The 19,568-nt window shown below is 37.7% G+C and overlaps 1 protein-coding gene across 4 annotated transcripts in view; it reads right to left on the reverse strand.

Moving 5' to 3' along the window:
• Window positions 1-19,568, reverse strand: part of FNBP1L (formin binding protein 1 like) — a 52,269-nt gene that overhangs the window by 22,823 nt on the left and 9,878 nt on the right. For 3 of the 4 annotated variants that reach the window (XM_042820213.1, XM_042820212.1, XM_042820215.1), the window contains exons 1-2: window positions 18,997-19,110; window positions 5,226-5,341 (exon numbers count right to left, since the gene is read on the reverse strand). In XM_042820213.1, the coding sequence (XP_042676147.1) occupies window positions 5,226-5,341; window positions 18,997-19,095 (215 nt within the window). In that variant the 5' untranslated portion in view covers window positions 19,096-19,110. Of the gene's footprint in view, window positions 1-5,225; window positions 5,342-18,996; window positions 19,111-19,568 lie in introns of those variants that run through there. The other variant, XM_042820214.1, reaches the window with a different exon arrangement.

Consider the following 19,568-nt stretch of genomic DNA (forward strand, 5'->3'; position numbering starts at 1 on the left):
GATTCTTCCACAAGAGAACCAGACTACAGCTGCGTATAACTCACCTGATTTCTTCTTAAAAACCATTCCTGCCCCAAACAAGCAGACTCACATAAAAACGCTCTTACTAGAACAGCTGGACCGACAATGTTTCAGCTTAAACTAAGGGGAGTCCCTGCAAAGCCTATTTGGAGCAGGACAAACCACAAACAACGTATCCCCACTCAGATTTGTACTGATCCCCCAACCACACAGATTAATTTTGAAGTGTCCATATGTGTGTATGTGCCTGCACATATAAAATATACTGAGTAGTACACATGCATATGTATGCACTGGTTGATAAATTAGAGAAGAGTTTAAAAAGAAAGCAAGTGCTTACTTCAGCAATTCTTGCCACTCTGCTAAGTTGTCCTGTTTAATTCTACTACAACTGTACAAAAAAACCAAATGCCTACCATTACAATATGAATAACTTCGTTCCCTGATCACAGGCGTAAATCCCACTTTTAGCAGTGATCAAAAATGACCAGCAGGCAGACTCTGATAAGCTGTCCTGAGGAGATCAACACCCAGACTCCACAACTGAGGTGTAATTTTTAACCTCACCTAGCAAGTTTGGTTGACATGTTGGAGATGATGAAGGTCTCTGAAGAAATACTGTGAGCTGGTTCTCTCAGAGCACAATTTATATAACAGTCTTAGAATGCCTCTTTTTATATCTAATCCAAAGGCCAATGAACAAACTCACGAATACATTGGGCCAAGTCAACATTAGAGATCTTATAATTTAATTCAAAATAAATGCAGAATCTTCATTTTCCTTCAAATTTTCCTTTCATTTTAAGCAAAGAAAAGAAAAAAAGAAAATGCAAGTAACACATTTGAGTAACAGTACTGTCAGGTTCAAAAGAAAAAACAAAGTAAAAATTGCAGACCGTGAGAACAGAACCAAATCTACTGGATAAACTGCTCTGCATTTCTTCAGAGAGGGATGACTCTTTAATACCTTGGAAATAAAATCTAGAATTCTATCACATCCTGAATTACACGCATCTGGAAGTAGATTTCATACAGCACAACATTCAGTTTGCATGCTCTGTGATTTTATCAAATCTCTCTTTTCAGTATAAGTTGGTCTTAGGTTAACACCACTGAGAAAGCAGCCTGGACTATATTACTCATTTTAAGTTGTGCATTCTGAAATTTCAAAAAGCACCTAATTAATACATTTACATTATTTATAGGCATGTACATAAGATGTCTACAGCTGTACATTTACACAGAAACACGCTAATGAACTCAAAACTCAGATTTATTCACTCAAATAACACAATGTAAAGAATGGGTGCAGCAGCATCAACAGGGCAGAATTTGTGCCAAGGTAACAGCTGTGACATCTGTTCGTATTAAACTTCTGCAGTGCATACATCATCCTACAAGTGACTAGTAGCAAACTTATGATTCTTTCTTCAGAAATGAATTTTGAACTGTAGTAAGATCTTAAAGGCGTTTCACATCTGTAAGGCAGTAATTTCAAATAGGTTTCTGTGAGTGCATATCAACATACAGGCTGGGTTAAAGTAACGACAGTGAATTCGACTTAGTAACATCATCTCACCAGAAAAAGCTTTCAGCTAAATTAGAATTAGAGTTTCCAAAGCTGAATATCCTTGGAATGATTAAGAAAAAACCTACCACACCCATGTTTAGATCATCATCAACCTAATTTCTCAGCTTCAATCAAAGAAGGATATCTGAGAAACAAACACATACGGTGATAATTCGTGTTACCAAAGTCACATTTGAGCTTATGCACATTTTAGATCACCCCTCAAGATTCCACATACAGAAGTGCAGGAACTCATCTTCAACTTGAATGGACGTGTGCATACACTGATATCTTATTTAGAAAAACAGCCACTTTCTGGTGTGCAGAAGGAAGTAACAAAGCCCATGAAAAATACATTTGCTCAAATCAATTAGGAAGATTACAATTTTAAAGAGAAACACTTCAGTAGTTCAAGAACAACCAACACTATTTACTTAAACTAGCAATAAAGAAAAGTTGACCAAACTCAGAAACCTTATTCTGCATGGAAGTTTCACCTATAACTCTATGACCACTGTTACCAAATGTTAAAAAATATGGAACTCCTACATCTTATCACATGATGGAATGCTTCAGGCAGAACCAAAAGGGATATAAGCTCTCAGAAGTCTTTTCCATGTGATAATCTGGTAATAAACAAAATAGAATTTTGCCTCACCCCCTTTCAGCAATAATGCTGATCAAAAGCAGCATCTGCGAATTCAATTACAGAAGTCAGCCCAGTGCCCAGTAATTAGACATACTACATCTTTGTCCCCTGTAATAAAGTAGGAACAAATACAGCAGCTGTATAATCATACTTAAATCTACGAATCTACGTCTTGGATGTTTGCCCTAATTCTCATCTCTGTAAATCAGTAACAGCCTACAATAAACTCCACATTCCTTGTGTCAACACAATGTTAATTGAGAATAAAGCTACACAAAACTCAAGATACTTCCTTTAAGTTGAGACTAAAAAAAAAAAGAATGTTTGGTTGCTTTTTTCAGAACAAAGAATATTTCAAAGATAAAACAAACTTCACAGTTCTTATTTTCCATCCACGCTGAACATTGCTTGAAAGGTGAGTTTTTTTTTTCTTGACATCAACAGTTGAGTTTGAGAGCAATAATAAATTACTTGTGAGAACTCTGTCCCAAATACTGTTCCTAGTTCACAAATTATCATTTCTGCAATTACCCAGCAACCATAAACCATCAGTTTCAACATCAATATAGCGAATTCATTCAAACACCTCTTCATATGCTCTATGTGCATCACTTGCTTGCCATCTCCTTAAAGATTTGGAACAGCTGTTGCCACCTGGAAACATCGCTAAACTGTGATGGAATCCAAAAAAATACCTTAGGCAAGGGCATAGACTATGTGAGTGTGAGTTTCTGCCAGGACATAGACTCTGATTTGTGAAAACTCTTATGAAGAAGTATCCTTGGTTCAAGGCTATGAGAGTAAGATCCAACCAACAATAAATATGGCCCATCAGAAAAAAAAAACACACACACAAAGAAAATCTATACAAGCTCTGTATTTCCTGCTGAACTTTTAATTTCCTTTCAATGTCCCATCCAAGTAAAAGTACAATCAAAGAACCACCAAGAGCTGAACACTTTCTATACTGTTTATGTACCTGCTATGTAAGGGCATAGTAAGTATGAGAGTTCATTATATAGAGATTCTCAGCAGTGTGTTTGTCAGGTTGTAATCCATTAGAAGAGAAAAAAAATGAAGATAAAACCAAGAAACTGCTATCAGAGATATTAATATCCAGCTTACAGGCCCCATGCTGCTAGCATTAAAATTCACCAGAACTACAGTCTAACCCTATGATCTCTCTCTCAGAACTTCTAAGGAACAATCTGCATGATGAATAACTTCACTGAAGATGAAAACTTCATGGATCTCAATCTCCCACGGGGCCTTATGACTGCTGCCTTTTACAGTTAACATCAATGAGTGTCCTCCAGAGAAACGACGGTTGAAAACAAGGCGCAATCACATGACAACTCACAGCTAACCATCAGTTCTCCCCTTCGGGAAAGCAAGGCAAGAATACCTAATGGTGGATTAGTGAACCAGTCTCCTGGCAGAAAATCAGTCACCTTCTTGTGTGTGTGCTGTCCAGACCCTCGTGGGCAGCAAGCAGGAAGTGCGTGCATGCACTGTATGAGTGCGCAGCAAGACCAGTGTTTTGCAAAGCTGTCATACTTACTGCACATACACAAGCAGCCCAGCCATCTGACAGAACGAGTACTTGACATAACTTGCTTTTCAAAAGTGCTTTGAGAAAAATCAGAAGTTTCATCCAAAATAACAAAACACTACACAGAATACATTTCTCATTTTTAATTATATCCTGGAGTACTGGTATCATCTCACTGCCTGTGGAAAATGAACTTTTAAATAGAACCAAGCAAAGCAACATCTCCATAATATTGAAGGAAACTGAATAGACTCATGCAAATAAAACATTTCCATTTTTAAACAGACAACTCAAAACAGATCAAAACTAGACTGTGAATTAGTGCTGTGCATGCTTCAAACTTTCCTTTACCTCCTGAGGTTCTTCTATGTCAGCTTTGGAAAACTGGTATTTATTTCCTTCAGGAAAAAAATTCCTTCAGTAAAGTAAGAGGATATTATATTTGGTGAATATACACTACTGGATCAAAAGAAACTAATACAGAAGTCAAACAGAAGACAACACCATCCTCTCAGCTATAAACCTCTTAAATGTGATTATGAGGAAGGATTCCTCAGCTCTGTATCTGGTGACAATCTAGTTTGCCAATGGTGAGACAATAGAAGACATCACCAAAGAGAAGCTGCTGTGTAGCTTTCATTTGTCAAGGGCCTGGCAACAGCTTCACCTGAGTCCCCAGAGGAACACAAGGGTAACAGTTAAAGCCAATTTCATAGTAGTATCTTAATTTAAATCTTGCTCCTCAAGTATCACATGTCTTTTGGTTTAAAAAAAAAAAAAAAAAAAAAAAAAAATCCCACTTTATTCTGGCACCTCTGGGCCACTTAATTGCTTCTACACTTCTTGTATGATCTTCTCTAGGAGGGGAAACTCCAGTTATACCTACATTACATTTCATTTGGCAACAACAGAAAGTGAACAAGAGAGATAAGAAAGAGTCAGAATCAAAAGGGATGACTCGCTATGGAAAGGTCATCTTTTAAGGACATGAAGATCTGCTGCTTTCTGAAGTTTTCTCAATGATTTCAATCAGATTTCTAAACAAAATGTAGTGAAGGTCTTGACAATTCGACAAAAGACATCAATTAGTAGTAGAGGCTTGAAACTGGTTGAACAAAGAAAACGTAGGTGCAAAGGGTAGGTGGGAGGGGTAGGAGAACAGAGGGGAAAACGAACAAGGAAACAAGCATACACCAAAACAAAATAATACACTAAAAATAATTAAATACAATAACTAAATAACTAAAATAATTTTGTTTTAGGTTGCTAAAGAAAATCCTGTCTGTCATAAAAAGAATTAATGATTTAATTCACTCTTTAAAAGAAAAAAAATACTCTTTAATCATGAAACTACACAGTTGCCCACAATTTGATTTTAAGTAACTGGTAAGACCCTTTTAAAAAGAATTTAAAAAAAATAATAAAAAACTTACCTCAGTTGCTTTGCATAGTTTTGCTCAATTTCTATCCTTTCTTTTACAAATTTTGCATATTTCTCCAAGAAGTCAATGCCCCACTGAGTATGCTTGTCTAAGTTGTCGAACTGATCCTTAAAAACAAAAGGAGACAAGAATACTGAGAGTGAGCGAAGAATTGCACCAACACCAGAAACAACAACATGTAATTCACGAGTTGCACTTTGAGGGAATGCTTGCTATTTGAGCTGAAGTCATTAAAATTACAAATCAGCCCGATGTATGTACATACACTGGTCACATAGAGGAACAGAGAGCTGTATGCCCAGGTACTGATCAAGCTCTTTCTCTGCAAACAGCTCTAGGTATCTTCATTTAAGTTGTATATAGCTTTTCATCACTTCCACAATGCAAATGCACCTTTTTTCCCCTAAAAACCCTCTCATTCACAAGTGGAAGTTTTCCACCAATTAAGACATAAGCAGAGATAAATATTAGGTAACTAACAGACTGCTGTTCAACTAAAATTATGTACTTTTTTTTTTTTTTTTTTTTAAGAAAAACACAAGCAGTAGTAGTTTTGATATGAGGAAGTAATTCTACTCGTAAGATTGTTCACTGAAACAAAAATAACGTAAATGACAGCTGCATGACTAAGTTGAGCACGGGCAGCATATGAAAACATTTAATAAAGTAAATCCATACACAAAGTTTATCATCAGTCTAGCAAGAGATCCTAAAGAAAGCAAACCTGCCCTTGTAATGGTTATTACAAATGTTAAAGGAAAGCAAATGCACAAAGGAAGCAGGAAGACCAAAAATAAGCTCAACTTCAAAAAATAATAAAAAACTAAGTGGTGATTATTAATAAATTATCTCCAAAACTCATCTATCACTGTGTTCTGTAGTAATTAACATTACTGATAGCTGATTTCACAAATGAGTTTCACAATACACAATCAGGGACAATGGCTTTCCAAATACTTTGCTCAAGTGAAAAAAAGACTCCACTGGTGAAAATTTCTCCTCAGGTACCAATATGAAACTGGACTGGAAGAACTGAGTACATTTGACACGTCACACTTTACAGAAGTATTTAATCACTGTCAGAGTGCCACAAACTTTGCCACAACTCTGTTCCTTCATCTGATTCTATAAGCAGTAGGCTCTGAGCAAAGACAGTTTTGTAGGATTGCACATAGGCCCTGAAGGGAAGAAAGAATTAGTTCACTGTCAATATGAGGAACACCTAGAACATGCATTAGACAATGAGAATGAAGTGAAAAACAAAGTTGCTCTCACAGGGCTCAAAACTTAAAACCCACTGCTCATCTTCACCACCCTTTACTATCTTTACATTAGGACAGCTCCTCTACCATTACTAGTGCCTACAGAATTACTCACGAAGGCATTAATGATCTGGTAGATAAGCAATGGAAACTCTGATTCAGTGGGCCATTAGTCCACATTTTGCTGGAAGGGGCAAAGGTAGCACCAGTATGCTCTCTTCTGAAACAGCTTTACAAAGCCTGTTTGCTTGCTGTCATTTGTTGGCCACCAATTATATTATGCATTATCATGGAACAAAGCATACAATGTGATGCCTAAAATTAATACTTTCAGGAAGTACATAGGCCAATCCAAAAGTAATGCCTCCTATTTATTTCCACAGAAACTACAACAGATACAAAGAGCCCAACAACACTATTTGGTAGAGCATATTCTCAACTACAAAATACTAGCTCCCAACATAGCCACCACTACTAGCTATGCATTTTTGCCAGTGATGAACAAGAACCTGCATGCCACACTCCTAAAAATCTGCACCAGCAGAAATGACCCACTGTTTCACAGCTGCTATGACAGCATCACTGCTAGGAAAATGTTGCCCACACAATCCATCTTTCATCAATCCAAACAGATGAAGTCAGAAGGTGTCAAATCTGGACTATACAGCACAGTGTGCTGTACGATACACTGGACAACAGTATGCTATACTGGCTGTAGTAGTGGAGTCCAGCTTAGAATGGCAACGTGCTCCAAGGCCTTCAAATTGATGTAAGGGCTGGTGTTACCATGTCATAAGAGAAAGGTTGTCTTCTTTTCTGGACTGACTCTGGAAGTTCAAGCCTTCAGCTTGGTCAGCAAGGAAGTGGCCAGAGCTGACGTCTATGTTTGAAGAAATCCAGAAGGATCACCCCTTCCCTATCTTAAAAAAAAAACCGTGTACATTACTGTACCTGCAGAAGGCAGCATTTTGAGCTTCCTCTTCAATGAGAAGTTAACGTGTTGTCACTCCATGGATTGCCATTTTGACTTCCACTCATAATCACAGAATCATAGAACGGATTGGGTTGGAAGGGACCTTTAAGATCATCTAATTCCAACCTCCTGCTACAGACAGGGACATCTCCCTTTAGACCAGGTTGCTCAAAGCCCTATCCAGCCTGGCCTTGAAGGCTTCCGGAGAGGGGGGGAGGCTTTCAGTGTCTCACCAAAGTAAAGTGTTTCTTCTCAATATCTAGTCTAAAATACGTTGAGAGAACACATCTGGCTTCACAATTTTTCCAATTTTCAAACAAGAAACCAGGGAATCAAAGTCTGCAGTCCTACAATCCTTTCATTGCTCAACAACGACAATGAGATAAATGAGCAAAAAAGAAAGGTAAGATCAATGAATTAGCAGAGAGAAAAAAATAGGTCTTTTCAGACAGGCTTCTAGATGTGAGTCACAAATTTATTCACTGTCCTTTCAGCTTCTCAAACAGCACCTAGGTTTAAGCTCTGGGCCTCAATTCAGCCAAAGGCTTCCTTCTCATCCAGGAGCACAAGCAGAAGATATTCCATACTGCTAAAGAAGAAGTCAAATTATGCACTGACACACAAATCAAGCCAAGAAGTATCCTGAATGGAAGGGAAAAAAAAAAAAAAAGCCAACATTGTACAGAGGAGAAAGTGAACCAAATGGATGCAAGAGAATATATGCCTGGATCTTTCATAAATAAACAGTTTTATACATACATAAATGCATATGTCACTACATTAATACATCCTGCTCCTTTGAGGAAATGCAAAAACAGCATTGACTAAAGATCAGCAAAGTAAAATTACAGAATAAAAGAATACATCCTGTGAGATCTGGCTAGCTATTACTTTGATAGCAAAGTAGTTTTTTAACAACATCACAAAGCAAACAAATTGCTGCTTGTCCAGTGACACCCCACCACTCTTAACAGCTGAGCAATAAATTTTTTCGTAAAAAAACCCACCAAAATTAAAACTGCAGCTGACTATTATGAAACTAATTAACTTCAGCTAATGGACGGCGGCCAGAAGCACTGCCCACTCAAAAGTCAGACTGCAGTTCAAGTTGCTGCAAACAAATCCAAGACTTCAAGAAAATCTGCAGGTCAATAAAGATCATTTCAAAACAAGTGTTACCTCCCTAATTTTTACTTCCAGATTATTTACTGGAACAACAGATGAACGCTGCTATTACTTTTAGTTACACAGTTCTTATCACATTGTTGCAGATACCAGGGAATGTGACAACAGCAGTGAATGAGCAAGGCAAAAAGCTAAGCCAAATCGTATTTGCACCAAAAACAAAGCCATGATTTCTCAGGATGAATGCGGGAATTGCTCTCCAGCTGTAATGGATATCTTTTTTTTTTCCCCCAAGCAAACCCCAACAGTCATAAAAAAAATAAGGGCAATTTTTTAAATTGCTCCATTTCTCTTTGGAGCAATGAACACTGAGGGAATACAACTGCATAAAAGCCTCACCTTTCCTCACCCAAAAGCAATCTCTAGCCAGTCCGGCCACTGTTCTTACATAAAAAGAATTTCAAACAAAATATGTTAGCCCAGTCTGCAATTTTTAAACAGCTAATGCTCCCAACATCCACTGGTGCTGGAAAGAGCTGTACGTGCATTAAGAGCTAAAACTGTGATAGCAAATTCTGTAAAATAAGTAAGTGAATAGCTAAATAAGAGTTTTACTAAATTATTCCTTTCCAAAAAACTCATTTATTTTGTTCATTTCGATTGACGTCTAAATGTGCCTTATCTTCTATTTCCCAGATTCCCATTTAAATGATCTCCAGACAACTCAGTTCTAAGCCTTGGGAATCATTTCAGACACAAAACTGCATCAGCTTAAAAGTTTAGAGAACCTATCTCAATTAACAATAATTAAATCCACAATCCCTCTAAAATTCATTTAGTAAGACATCTTATTCAAAATCATGACATTTCACATGCATGCTACCATCATTTTGTTCTTTTGACTCAACTGTACATCAGTTTTTCCACACCTTAATATCTAACACCACAATTTTAGCCTGCAGTGACAAATAAGCGACCTTATTTGTAGTTTAGGAACACTGGCACAGGATTGGCTATTTTCCAGTTCTTTGTTCTCCAGGCTGTCTAGCATGTCTAGCCTAAACTTCCAAGTCAGTCAGCAGGAGCTTAAAAGCTCAATTCTGCACTTAGATACCTTGATTCTTAGCACTGCCATAAGTCTAACAAGGAAATACAGACTATGGGCCAATGAGATTCCATAAGGAGAGTTTCAGAGCATGGAATGAGATTCAGGTCAAAAAACAAACAGCCCAAAAACCGTTTGGTATCCAAAAAATCCCCAGTGCAGCTCTAGATTGAAATGCTTTATTTTATAATGCTTTAGGAAAAGCAACAAATTAATAATCCACAAAACTGCAAGCCTAAAGTAATCCAACTGAGAAACTGGGGCTGATTATATAACTCAATCTAATGTTGTTTACTGAATTTATACCCGTGAGAGTTTCTCAAATGAACTTTCCTTCCTGCGTCCACAGTACTGCAGAAGACAGTTCTCAAACAGAACATTTAACTACTTGAGTACAAGTTAATTTACAAAGCAACTACTTTGCATATTATCACACCTCTCCCTTGAAATAGATGGTATTTGTATGAAACACTGCAGCTTGCTTTTCTTATTATTTTTAATGAAGATGAAAGCCTTGAGTTAAGTTCAAGCTGTCAACATTTTACATTAATGAGATTACTTAAGGTCAGTTTATTGTTGATTTATTCTTTCTTAACTCGCATTGTTTGTGCAAAGAACTACCTGACTTGTTGTATTAGAAGTTATGGAAACCATGACCTACTAATGACAAGTTACCAATATAGCTTTGTGTCCCTTTCCCCACTTGTCTTCAGCACAAATTAGATTATAAAATTATATTTTAGTTAGAGAGAATGCGACAGTAATCTAATTTGGACAACACATTTCAGATTTTCTGATCTTTGAAACCTCTTCTGTGCCTTTTTTTTTTTCCTTTCCCTTTGGTCTCTATCTTTCTACATTCCTGCTTCCTTTTCTCTCAGTATAACAACTCTTCTATTTTACTGGCTGAACTCATTATCATTTCTCTTCCTGCCTGCTTCCCTTTATAATTATCTATTTGGTCTTCTCATCTTCTTTTCTTCTTGGAACTGCAATCTGCTTCCTTTTATCAGGCAGACTAGAACTACTTTCAGCTAAACAGTAGTTTATTTTTTTTAAACTTCCTGTTAGTTTTAAACCTAAAAACTAACAAAGAGCTGTTCTACACAGAGAACAAAATATAAAGTGCCTTTCTTTTCTGCTCTTTACAAGTTCTGCAGAGCAGCTTCCAAACAGACTAACCTGCAAATTATACTTCATTCCTCTCTAAAAATATTCATGCATTGAAGTTAAGAGAGTTGAAGAAGTGTGGCTGTTAGCAAATTTAAAGACTAAACATTGTTACAGTTTTTTTCCCAGTCACTGGGGACTTCACTTGACAACCATGCCTTTTCAAACACGATGGAGTTCACAACCACATCAGCCAGTTCCTTCAGGACCCTGCGATGCATGTCATCTGGCCCCACACACCTACATAGCTGTCTGAGTCTGTGCTTTTCCCTGCAAAGATCTCAGACCAGCAACAAAATAACTGCATTGGGAACTCTTTCCTGTCAGGTCTGCCAGGCAGGGATGCCTTGTTTGGCTGCAAGCAGCTTCACAGGCATGATGGACTCCGGGCAGCCACTTTCTAGGACAGGACAGGCATTGCATCTATCAGACAGAAAAGGAGAAGAAATACATGTGGCTACTTTTGAAATGAGCAGTCAGAACTGGAAGAAAACTATGTTCTGCATTTGGAGATCAACTGAAAGACAAGTAGGTAAATACAGACAGGATTACAGCACTCCGAGAGACTGTTCATATTTGGAAGTACAAATACTGACACCAATTTCAAGGTGCAGTACGCTAGAATCCAAGGAATTACTGAAGTACTTCTGCAGAGGGTCAAACCACCTCCTTCAGAAGCAAAGAGCTGTTGAATTAGCTCAGCCATCTCATAGCACTCCACCTTGAAGACACTTTTTGGCATTACAGATTACAGCTATGCACTCCAGGTCACCTGTGCCACTGACTTTATCCGCTGGATTAATGATTAGATACTAACAGCATTAGTTTTCTGCCAGCACAGCCAACTGACTGTCCCAGCCCACAGTAGAGACACTGAACAGCAAAATTAATAAAAGAGAACAAAGGAACAAGCTGCCAGAGTTCCTCAACAAACACTGCTATTTGTCCAGCTTGGGAATCACATCTCAACTTCTTCATTTAATGAGAAGGTGCACAGGCATCTTCATATCAAGTAAATGATGTGCTTACTGTATCAGCATCTAAACATAAGAGAAGAAACCCTTAATTCCTCCTGAGCTCACCAGTAGTCCACTTGAAAGCAGGCACCTTCAGAGTGGTTGAATGATACTAGTAGACAGAAGCATAAGTAGATTTTAGTCCTGGTTACGTCACTTGTGACAGGAACCAGAAAAGACTTCTAAGTTTAACTAGAAATTGACTAAATGTGAAATGATACATTACAGTTAAAACATATTACTGTTTATACAACGCTTAGAGATGCTGTTGCTCATTGTAAGAAGGACCAGGAGAAAATCCCACCTTTACAGCAAGACTGGAATAAAACAGAGTATAAAACATTGTGGCTTTGCATCTAAACTTCCTACAGGACCAACAGCCACACAAGGTCTCAGGTGAAGCAGTGCTGTACAAAACCCGTGTGCTACCACATGATTGATGTTAGCCTGTAAAGAACCTGAAAAAAATAGGCAAATATCCGACTTGGGAAACTACAATGCAAGATTCTGACTTTTCAAAAATTGTGTAAAAAATCATTTTGTTCCTCAATTAGAAAAGGTTGCTATGTGGTTCTAACCTCAGTGTACAACATGAGCATTCTAGCATATTCCTAAGCACCACTGATGAAACTATCGAAAACTTAAAATTTAAAACTAACAAATACCTCTCTAAAAATTATACCTACTTCAACGTTATTAAAAACATATCGCTAGAAGGCCAAATGAGCAGGCAGTCCCTCATGCTTCCCGTTCTTCTATATGTGACCTACAGAACTAATCTTGCATTCAAAAGCATTAGCTTTCTAAAGTCTTGTGGAAGCAGCAAAGAGATCTTAGCAGCTGTCAGCTTCGTCAGAGACGTTCCTAAGTTCCTGCTCTGGCCAGCCTGGCCCAGCATCTAACAACAAGCAGAAGACCTCCTGCTTTTTTCCCAGTGCAGTTAGGAGTGAATTTAGGACAGCATGCTCAAGAAAAGAAAGAAGTGCTATAGATGTTACAAACAGAAAGTGTTTCCTGAAAGGAGGAGGTAATTAGCCTGGAATTAAATAGGCAAGGGGAGAAGTACAGAGGAGACAACAGGGTCAAGCTATATGTTTTGTAATGAGATTATTATTACAAAATACCCAGGTGCACACATCATAAACTCAGAAGAAAAGCTTCACCAGCTTTGCTGCTCACAGTGTTGCAACACAGCTACCTAACACTGCTTTGCAAGACACATTCATTACTTACCAAGGAAGCTCCACCCCTTACACATACATACACACACAACCCTGCACAAGCTATATTTATTTATGCTCATTCAACTGTACTACCATGAAAGCCAGTTCACACTACTTAGTGAAAGTTTTACTGAACTCAAATTTTGACATGGGTAAAGTAACTACCTTGCATGAAACCTGGAGTCATAGTTCCAAAGTCACTAAAAGCCAACAATATAGTGATAACAAGTGATACAAATTTAAAACAAGGAAGTACTTTCTGCCAGCTGGGGGAGGGGGAAAAAAAAGGGAAAGAGGATCAACTTCCCTGTAATCCAAGTATCACTTCCTTACATTTACTTGCTGTTCAGCTGCTTAGAAAGTTCTGAAAATACAATTTTTAACTGACATAAAAACCAGATAGTGTTTATCAAGTAGGGTGCACAAATCCCATGCAGAAGAGTCAATCTGATTTGCTTTGCATTTGAAGTTGAACATTTAAGTCTTACCTCAGTGGAATAAATAGAAATAAATTGTTTGGCCTATGTTTTATCACACTGGATACCTCGGATTTTTAACAAAGGTACAGCTTCTTTGGAATGTTAATCTCACTCACCTCTTCCTTTAAGTACCTTTCAGGGCACTACCCCTAAACAGTAGTTTGTAGAAAAGCTATGAATACCAAACAAAATTTGTAACACAGAAACAAAGTGAACACATTCTGATATTAATTTTCAGGTCACTTTTCACAAGAGATGCGATTAAAATACTCAGCCAACATACTGAATACTGTGCCTTCAGGCAAACATCGATCTTTCAAACACAGGTGCAAGTGATCCAGACAGCAACTCCTAATTTAGCACAGCGTAAACTGTTTCAACTAATGTCACAATTCCCATCATAGGTACATTGTAACACAGTGAACACCGCTGGAATGCAAAGTGTCGGAAGTCCAACATGAGTATGCATCAGTGTTCAGAGGAAAGCATACACCTTTCCTTTGCTGCTCCTCATATTCAGAAATTCCAAGAGTACCAAGTAGACTGTCAGTAAATCTTTGCTCTTACAAATCAGAGTAAGATTCCCCTTTAACAGTTCTGACCACTTCTCCAATTTTTTTCTTAAGAGTTATTAGCCTTTTGTTGTTTATGAAAGGCTGCAAACGTTAGAATTATCTCTACATACCCAGGTCGGAGCAGACCCCTTCCCTTAAACGGGAGCAGGCACAGCAGCACTTCAGAAGATCAGACATCACAGAGGACCTGTGAGGCAAACAGCTGGCAGAACCAGGAGGCCAGCCTGCTAACTTGCCAGCATGACAGAGAAGGGGAATTTTCTCTTCAACAGCCTGTCGGAAGGTGAATTTCCCCTTTAGAATCACCTGTGGATGTTCCAGCATTCAAAAGGAAGAACAGAGAAGCCACACCTTTTTCCCTTCATGAATATCTTTGAAAAAAACAGGAAGTGTTTCTCAAACTTGACTTTAAAACCAGATGCACATTCTTACAGGAGATACACAGGGCAGTAAATTACAGCCTTCCTACCTTCTTTTAAATATTATTTCAGACAAAGAGGAACCCTGCAAAACAAGCAACCACCACCTATGTATATCCTATTTCACACGGGAAGCTACTGCACTTATTGCTTTCAAAGCAAAATTTGCATAAGATTAACATAACTGAATAAAGAATTTAAATTAAAAACAGATGGCACTACTGGCATCTTTAGAAGCATGGAATTCTTCAGCTTCCCAATTCAGATAACTAACATTACAACATGAGATGAATCTGTTGCGTATCTATTTAACTCCAAGTTTTTAGGATATAAGCCCAGAAAACATACTGCAACACTCTTTCATGCTTCACTGTAAGAGACTTCAGGAAACTATATTACACAAAATACATTATTAAGATTATCCACAGAAAACTGAAATGTCAATGTATTTTATGAGATCAAATAATACAAACGCTATGCCCCTTCCAGGTTAACGAGCTATTGTTTTTCCTTGTCAAATACCTTTCATTTCATGGAATTTAACGTAATTTAACTGCAAGCACATGCATTCTGTTAGAAGACCCACATTTGTAAAACAGGGAAAAGCTCCACTACAGCATACTTAGACACTGAAGTTGCATACACAAAAGTAGAGCACAAACTTCAGGGTACTCAAAAAAAAAAAACAAAAACCCACGTGTTTATAAACGGTCACAGCTACATTTCTCAGTCTTATATAAATACAAAACTCAGACTGGAAACATCTTGATTTCATACCATTTCTGTCACCCAGTATAACAATTACATCAGTAAAGCATATTCCACAAAGCTACGGGAGCTCAATACCGAAAGTAAGCAGATCTGCAGCATGATCAGCGCAAGAGACAAATGTTTCCTGAAGCAACAGCTTTCAGGACAGAAGCGAGACTTCCAGAGGAATGGTTTTACACAGAAACAGAGGAGACCTGGAGTAGGTGTTAGGAGGAAATCCTTTACTCAGAGGGCAGTGAGGCTCTGGCACATCCCAGAGGAGCTGTGGGTGCCTCAGCCCTGCAGGCGCCCACCCAAGGCAGGCCTCGGAACCAGATGATCTTGAAGGTCCCTCCCAACCCAAACTATTCTGCAATTCTATGAAGTAAACATGGAAAGATGGGGTCACATCTGGCAATAGCGACACCAGATGGCGTTCATTCCTTTTTGAAGAGTCTATTTTTGAAAGGCCAAAAAACCAGCCAAAGTAGAAATTAAAAAGCACTTCAGCAGGAGCCTGTCTTCTGCTGTTATTCCCTTCCTACATAAACTGAGAGAAATACAAGGATACTGACACTGAAATACAGTAGATAACTAAAAAGTATAAATAAGCATCAAATCCAGGTACTTGTACCTGTGGCTGAAGCAAGCACCTTGGTCATTTTTTCCCTCTCATCACTTCTCAGGTTAAGTTTTACATGTAAGATTAGAAGGTGATTAAATTCCTCACCTACTATGTGTTAAAGCACACACTTTGAAAAAGCCATCTAATTGCATACATTTTAAGCACTGAAGTTAACTCTACGCTTCATGCAAAGCAGCTTGTTCTGCATCCACAAAAAAAAAAAAAAAAGCTCCTGTAGTAAATAATTAGTAGGTCTCTCTCCTAATAGTTTTTCAGTATTACCAAATCAGAAATAATACAACAAAACAGTGCTCAACAGCATCTTTTAGGTATAGCTCATAATTCCAATGCAGATCAACACAATCACTATGAATTACAGCACTTCTAAACAAACACTCCTATAAAATGGTAACTCCTTGCTGAAGGACCTTGGTTTCAAACGAACAACAACAAAAACACTGAAAACTGATGTTTCGTTATCTGAGGAGCCCTAGCAGAACCATTTTCAACCCACTGATTAAAGCCTGACAGTTTGTAATGAAAAAATACATCAAGATTTGTAGTGGAAAAAGAATGCCAATCACTTCTCCCTAACATGTGGTTTATTTTGTAGTTCACCACAAATAATTGCATAGAAACCATGCTTATCTTTTCAGCAGCAAACAAATAAAAACTGAATAAGATGGAATTAGACATTTTCTTATCTGTGTCAGTACCTGAGTTCAGGGCATCTTTAACATATAATGGGAAGTTAAAGACAGTCTCCAGGCACCCATTTTTTCCCCAAAGAGAATGTCTTGAAAAGGAAGTAAGGAAATCCCAAGAAAAGAGCTCAAGGACAGCTGCACAGCATTCTGGCAAAGGAGCACAGCACTGTTACGTACTTTATTTGGAGCTATCATCCCCATGAACCTCATCAAAATACTATATATTTAAAATAGCTGAAAGATTATTTATCAAAATACACTCAACAAGGTTTAAAATAATTTTAAAATAATTTAACTAAGCAGTTACGATTCTCAGCTGTCAGCACAGCTAGTTCCATTCAATCTTTTAACACCACGCTGAGATACAAACATTGAATATCTTAATCCTCCTTTTAACTAAGCCTATATGAAGCATTTAGATTCAAAGTTTGTTGCTCGTGCCAACTGCAAACATCTCTAGTCAAGGTTTCCAAACTCAACAATACACTGAACTGTTAACTTGTCTCAGGATATAATGAAGAATTCCAAGTATTGATGTAAGGTAACAGCACACCAAATACAATTCAAATAAACTACCTGCAGCTGAAACACTAAACCATTTCCAGGCACATGAATGTAATCTGATGAGACCTACTACCTCCTGTGTCAGTATTAATTAAGGCATTACTGGGAATGTCTTTCATACACTGTACTCCAGGATTAAAGTCAAAAAAGTAAATTCATAAACCACACAATTAAGCGCCTTATGAATATTCTACCATTCTTTCCACTTTAAAAAAAAAAAAAAAAAAAAAAGGATACTCGAACGTTCCTCATCTGGAACTGCTAATTTTGAAAGACTCTGAAATATTAACACTGAAAGCCTCCACTAACAACACTTTAAGATGCAACAGGTGATTTATGGTTATAGAATACAGAAAATACAGCACAGCTCACACAAACACCAAAAGAAAACTGCACACATTGGAGAGCACGCTGTGCACCAAATTTAGACCTTGTTGCACCTAACTTCACAGAACTACTTCATCATTAACTTGTCAGGCTCTTTGCTGAATTCTACCTTCCTCATAAAGCAAAAGTTAATGCTAATCAGGAGACAAAATTGGTAACTCTGAAGATAGAAAAGACTATAAATGGAAATAGCATAAGAAAATAGCGTGGAAAACAGGCTACAAACAAAGGCAAAAACACAGCAAATGAAGTGTTAAGTACTTATCAAATGAAGACAAAAAGAAATTGTTTTCAGGGAAAAGAACAGAATTTCACAGTAAAAAAAAAGCGCTGAATACATTAGGTGCCATTTCTTTGTATAAACCTACAGCACTAGCTTATCCTATGGCACAGGACAGTGATATACCAAAGATGCAACCTTAAGAAATTCCTGAAATTCTTTTTCGTGTGACACGAGAACTTAAAACTTCTACTTTCCACGTGCCCTCATCAGGTCTCAATAAAATACAGCTCAAAAACAACCACACAAGAAAAGCTGTATTTAACTGCATGCTCTACTATTCTGAGATAACTGAAATCAATTGTAACTAACTGAAAGAAACGGGTTAAGTACTTCAAAAAAATGCATCCTGTCTGAAATTACGGATTTGGAGAACAAGGAGCCTTTTTTGCTATCAATTTTTAGAGCACGTACCTGACTGGGCAACTTGTGCATTTAAGGAAGAAGAAAACCTGATACCATATGAAAGCTGTTTTGCATTGACTGCTTCAGGACAAACAAAGCCCACAAGTGCTCTGTCTTTCCTTTGTGTTTCATCATCCCAACAGTCATCAAGCCATAACTTTACAGAAGGCTTAAAATATGCATGAATCACTCCTTCATGTTTAAAACTGAAAAGGAAGTATTCCACAATAGACATAAGGCAAAATTAATTTCTGATAAGGCACCTAGCTATGCATTTACTGACATTACTATAAGTTTGAGAATGCACTGTATTGTGCAAGAGAAGGAAGTGGCATAGTGAAAAGCTACACTGTTTTCTTATCAGAATGACTGCTCCTAATTCCTAACTATTACACATGGCATCCAAACAACTGTTAGATTAACCTGGAGATATAAGAGCATGATCCTCTTTCCACAGATGAAAAAAGTCAGCAAAAAAAAATTAAGCCTCCTCTCCAAAGACCTAACAAAGTAAAGCAGTCAAGAAAGCCCCAGGCTTCAGGTCTGCATGACAGAAGTCAAGAATGCTAACTACAAAGTACTAGGAAGAGTTTACCAAGATGATAAGAAATAATTACATACAGGGTCTCTGTTAGAAATCGATTGTTTTCAGTTCCCCAGCATCCAGCACAGATAAAAGTAAAAGCATCACTCCCATCTTAAGTCTGTTCAGAGAATTAACAACAGTTCTTCTTTCAGAATTAAAATTGAAGAACAAAACTTGTGTTTGAAGCATTGGTAATCCACTTCGTCTCATTACTGAAAAGAAAACATGAATATTGTCCATTCAGTATTATAGCCTCTCGTTGATTACACAGTTTCTTAAAAATGGTAAAGCATTTCATTAAAAGTCAGCATATATTCCTCATGCAGCCCACAATTACAGACCCGCAGTATAAATCAGACAGATACAGAAAACTATTTTATCTACCAATCACTAAGCATAAATGCCACCAGCATCTGATTGCCAACACTTTATTTTAAACTTCTAAGAAAATAACTTCTATTACTGCAATTTTAGTGACATTCAGTGCTAACGCCTGAGAGTCAAAGAAACCGAAAGCACTACCAGCCACAAAAACAGAGAGCAGAAAGCATCAGTGGCCTGCCATTGCTTTTGGTTGTACCTGTGGGGCTTTTAACACACAGAGCCAATTCACTGATTTACTGGACTCCAACCACAGTCCACCATTAGGACGCCTCTTCTCGCTGAAGCCTCTTACAAAGCAC

The sequence above is a fragment of the Centrocercus urophasianus genome, unplaced genomic scaffold (assembly GCF_019232065.1).
Source record: "Centrocercus urophasianus isolate 14NV4802_14NV808 unplaced genomic scaffold, USGS_Curo_1.0 seq_18, whole genome shotgun sequence".
Classification (NCBI taxonomy): domain Eukaryota; kingdom Metazoa; phylum Chordata; class Aves; order Galliformes; family Phasianidae; genus Centrocercus; species Centrocercus urophasianus.